Below are 5,057 nucleotides of genomic sequence, written 5' to 3' on the forward strand. Positions count from 1 at the left end.
TATTCACTTGAAATATTTCGAAGTTGAGGTGTTTCGAAGGTCAATAAAGTAGTTGGTCAGTAATTGTACTACTTACTTCTGAACAATATTTTCGAAACGGTTAAAATAATTTTATTTCTGACCGGGATATTATAAGCTTATATCGTCATAATTACGCTATCAATAAAGAGGGTCATAACTCCTTTGGGACATTATAGGTTTATAATTCCCTCTACCTTTCACAAGTAAAAATAAATAGAAATGAAAACTGAACCATATTTTATTTATTCACGTCATTACAAATAATAAATGTACAATTTTGAAATGTTCCCTGAAAATTACTTCCGCCACTGGAAACAATTTCTTCTTTTGTATGGCTAGAGCTTCTGTTCACTACAGTCGAGGTACCTGCCTCTTCTGATGACAAAGTAGACAACATACGCGCCGTTTTATTCCTCAATTCGATGCTATCCTCCAAATACCCCTCCGCCACCGTGGAACTTTTCCAACCTCCGTGTCTTTTTAAGTTAGTCATAGTTGCTCCTGCATTGGCTAGAGCAGTAGCAGAAGTGCGACGAAGGCAATGTCCCGTATAGGAAGATGAGTTTGGCAATCCTAAATACATTGCGATTTTGCTGGGGATTTTCCTAAACATGTTTTTTCCAATTGGCTGAGATGTACATTTATTTTGTCGGAAGCTCAAAAAAAATCGTTCAATACCTTTAGGACGCAAAGACATATAAAGTCTTAATAAAGGCAAAGCGGAGAACTCTTTTTCATCCACAACTGTAAATTTTTTCGATACACCAGTTTTACTTTCCGGTACGTTCACTACCATAACGGAATCCCGGTCCTCTATATCCGATATCTTCATATTCAAAAGTTCCTGACTTCTGCATCCTCCAAAATAACCCATAATCAAAACAACCTATAACAAAAAAAAGGAAATAAATACACACAAAAAGGAAAATAATAAGAAAAAAATTACCTTATGCAATAAATGAATATCATTAGGAGCGTCCTTTAGGAATCTGATAACATCTTTAGGAGATAAAACAGCAGACTTTTTCGGCTTATAACTCTTACTCTTCCGTTTCAAAAAAGCCTGTAGTTCATTGAACTTGGTGATATCTCGTTTCTCATGTATAGTCACCATCGATTTTAGCATTGACCATTTAGTCCATAAAGAATTCGGACTATACGTTTCTGACTGAAACGAATAAACACAATTACTACCAAATCTATCGAAAAACATAGAAAATTCCTTACCAGTTCTTGAAAATATGCCAGAAATACAGTTTCAGTGACATCTTTTGGCATAACATTTTTCCGTGTCAGCCAGTCCAGATATATCTTGTATTCTTTTTGGTATACGGCTTCACTTTTCGATGGAATTAATGATTCTCTTGCTTGTTCAGCTTTTTTCAAAATATCCTCCATTATATTTGGGGTAGAAAACACGTTTTCACCGCAAACACAGCTTGATAACAAAGTTCTGTTTATAAACAAGTAACATAGCAACAACCTAGCAACAAGAAAACTCTACTATAATCAACGGTACCTGATTCAAATATACCGGGAAGGTAATGAATTGGTACATTTTTCCGTTTCAAAAATGAACAAAATTTTATTGAAATCGGTCAGAAATAAAATTATCTATGTACCACGGGAATTAATGAGCCTTAATAACCTCAGGCAATTGCTGTCCCTCGGGCCAGAGGCCCTCGGGACGCAAACCTTGCCATCGGTAATTAAGGCCCTCCTAATTCCCTTGATACATAAATAACTTTAATGCTTTTCATGTATTTTTGTCGTTTTATTATTCTGTTGAAAAACACTACCGAGAAATAATTGTCGGTTTTTGTTTTTCGAATAGCACATTGGGGAGAACGATTCACCGTTTTTGTGATTAAGGTGGGAGTTCCCGGACCATGCCATTCTAGTTTGTCTATTTCAGTTAGAATATCTCTGCGTGAAGGTTTTACATAAATTACTGAAAACAAACGTCCCTTTTTGTGACTCATTGCGTTTTCATTGGCTTCTAACAAATGAACAACCATGATCTCAGAGTTTGGAATATTTTCAACTAAGGGTTAAATAGGTGAAAAATGAGGTAGACTGAAAAGGGGTTTCTAAGTTGCAAGGCCCTTGTTTCCTGATCTCATTCAATGGGTAATCCTTTTTCCCCAGATGTAACATATACACAATGCTCAACGCAATGTATCAGCACTAATAATGATCATTGAGCTTTGTCATCACATTATTAGATATACCTGCATATTTTGTGGTAGCACAACTAACTCTGTGAGTTTCAAAAATTGAGTCATTTGATATAGATCTAGTTATATTATTCAATCAAGTACATTAGAAGAAATCACATCCATTCAAATCTTCCCATTTAGCATATTTGATGGATAGTCTCTGTGCTGCTGGTGCGGAAAAATCTGATATGAAGTATATTGCAATTCTAATATTATTGATGAGTGTGGCTTGGTTTCTCTTAATTGGATTACCTCACCTTGTTTGTGTACAATTATGAACGGCTCTGCCGAACTCTAAAAATCTGATGCGGTCGCCAGCGGGTAAGCACAAATTTTGTGCTCTGCTTTTTCATCATTTCCCAAACAGAGGCGACACACACTCTCTTCCGACAGTCCGAGTCTCTAAATATGATGATTCAGATGACATATAAGAAGGCCTGTTAGACATCGTAGTTCATCCCTACTGTAGTCCAACAACTGTTTGGTATCAACCTTCGAAGGGTGAATAAACGCCTTGGATTGAGCCAATTCTGGAAGATTCTGCCAAAAGTCCATGAATCTTCTTGCCATCCAGGTGTTCAATCTTTGTTTGGCAAAGCCTATAGCGATGCCTATCACAGGTTCTGGTCCGATGAAGCTGCTTGTAACATCCTCCTTTGCAAGGGAGTCAGCAACCTCATTGCCTTTCAGACCAGTATGGCCAGGAATCCAAACCAGAGACAATATGTTAAGTCTTCCTAGAGGAGAGTAGTTTTTGGCAATTTGCTACCAATTTAGACGTTGTTCGGTAGGAGCCAAGAGCTTCCAACGCCACTTGACTGTTCGAGAATATTTCTATTGACTTGTGTATGAGATTGGCTTCTTCCAATCTCTCCGCACACAATTCAATAACGCAAATTGCTGCTTAAAATATAGTCGCATTGGTTCCTAGGCAGGTTGATATTTTTGTCCTGGATCTGCGACTAAAAACACCTGCACCAGAACCGGAAGGTGTTTTTGATCCATCTGTGAACCAACAATTATCTGCTCTTAATATTTTCATCTCCCGGGGGATTCAGTCCTCTCTACTCGGGAACAGTACTTTATAAGGCAGTTCGTAGTTGACAGTTGAAGGCATAAAGTCAGAGGTCATTTCCAGAATGCTGCGACTTCCAATGTCAACCAATAGTCTGTTGCACTCTGCATTGAATTGATTTGTGCACTTGGCAATGTGCACAAGTCTGTATGCAGTCTATCTGGCCTCTCTTTACAGAAAAATGTGGAGAGGAGGTAGATCTAGAAGGATCTCCATGACTGCTGACGGTGTGGTAGTGATGGAACCACTGATAGCCAGACAAGCCTGTCTCTGTAAGCCAGAGAGCTTCGCTTGGGCATATAGTCAGAGGCCATTTAAAAAAAAAATAAATTGTCGCCTTACTCGATCCAGGGACAAAGAAAAGACTCAGTCGGGACTCTACATCTGGAATTTCGAGAAAAATTATTCTTCCTATCCGTTCAAGTCTCGGAGAGAACACAAAGAAGGTCATACAAAAATCCGAAGCCTTCCCTCCACTAAGTTAGGGACAAGACACTTGTCTTATCACCTCATCAGCACATTTCTGGATAACATTTACATAATAAAGCACACAGTTTAAAAAAAAATCTGTTTTAAAATCTGTTTTTCCGTTAATCAGTTCATTCATAACATTATGCCTTTATGTCACGGAAGAGACAAATCTACTCATGTCAGGACGACAGTGTGTAAAGAAATTCATACGCTTATTTGATCAGTTTGTATTTGAAAATAACTTCTGTGCCTGATCAACACATCTTTGTGAAGAGATTATTTTGAACTTATTAGCTTTCTTTCCTTTGGTATTTTCCCACACATTTTTGTATAAATATACAGTTTTTCTCAACGTAAGTAATCAACCAAAATCCAAAATCTTTTGAACTCTGAGAAGTATTCAGGTGTTGCAATTGTTGTTGAAATAATGAGGCAATATTATTAATTAGGAAAGAAGTATATTCTTCTTAGAATATCTTCATCGAATACACAAAAGTGGTAATTTCAATGGGAAAATGTTAATTTTCTTCCTTGAAGTTATGTTTGTTCATTTGAGTTTTACATTAGAACATCTTAATTGGTAGAACTTGTATTTCACTACTGTTATGAAAAATACGTGACGAGGCGCTTATGCGCCCCAATTCAAATTTATCTGCAAAACCTGACCCTAAATGTGTTCCTTTTTATGCCAAAACTCATTGAATACCGCAATTTTCAAACAGGCGATCTCGACTTGAAATTTTGTTTCTTTTAAAGGTCACAAAGGAGCAATTACCAATACTGATCAGTGCGGAATGAATTTCTCCCACATTTACGCGTACAGTCATCATGCTTTTGAGAAGTATACAGCATCGTACACCAATTGACCCAAAAAAGTTGATGGAAAATTCTTCGCTGTCATCAATCCAAATTTACAGACGTAATTTTCTTCATTTGTTGATCTGCACCACAACCTAGAAAAAAACTTCTTGCTTCTTGTCATTTTGCACGATGAATTGTTATTTTGATGCTAATAAGAGAAGATATTCTCAGGAACAGCTAAAACGTTTACACTGCTTCCAAAACGTAACTGAAACCTTCTGAAAATATCCATTTAATCAGTGACTCCGACTCCAAGCGATGTTCCGCAGCGCATTTTTGTACAGTCGACCATTTAAAATAATTGCTAAGACAGATCGTCAGCATTGATCATAGGCTTTTTGTGAAACGGGTCATATGTTTGAAGTATCACGGAAGCCTGATATCCAGGTTGAATATTACCCAGATTTTGC

At 37.2% G+C, this 5,057-nt stretch overlaps 1 protein-coding gene across 1 annotated transcript; it reads right to left on the minus strand.

The window, feature by feature from the left end:
• Window positions 1–230: 230 nt before the first annotated feature.
• Window positions 231–1,759, minus strand: LOC141483917 (uncharacterized). The gene is made up of 3 exons (XM_074178981.1): window positions 1,249–1,759; window positions 968–1,189; window positions 231–907 (listed from the first exon to the last, which is right to left on the minus strand). The coding sequence occupies exons 1-3, from the start codon at window positions 1,417–1,419 to the stop codon at window positions 260–262; spliced, it is 1,041 nt and encodes a 346-aa protein (XP_074035082.1). The 5' UTR covers window positions 1,420–1,759; the 3' UTR covers window positions 231–259.
• Between the last annotated feature and the right edge of the window lie 3,298 nt (window positions 1,760–5,057).

This window comes from Leptinotarsa decemlineata, unplaced genomic scaffold (assembly GCF_025532065.1).
Source record: "Leptinotarsa decemlineata unplaced genomic scaffold, Ldec_3_MD MMD2_tig00004307_RagTag_RagTag, whole genome shotgun sequence".
In the NCBI taxonomy this organism is placed as follows: Eukaryota; Metazoa; Arthropoda; class Insecta; order Coleoptera; family Chrysomelidae; genus Leptinotarsa; species Leptinotarsa decemlineata.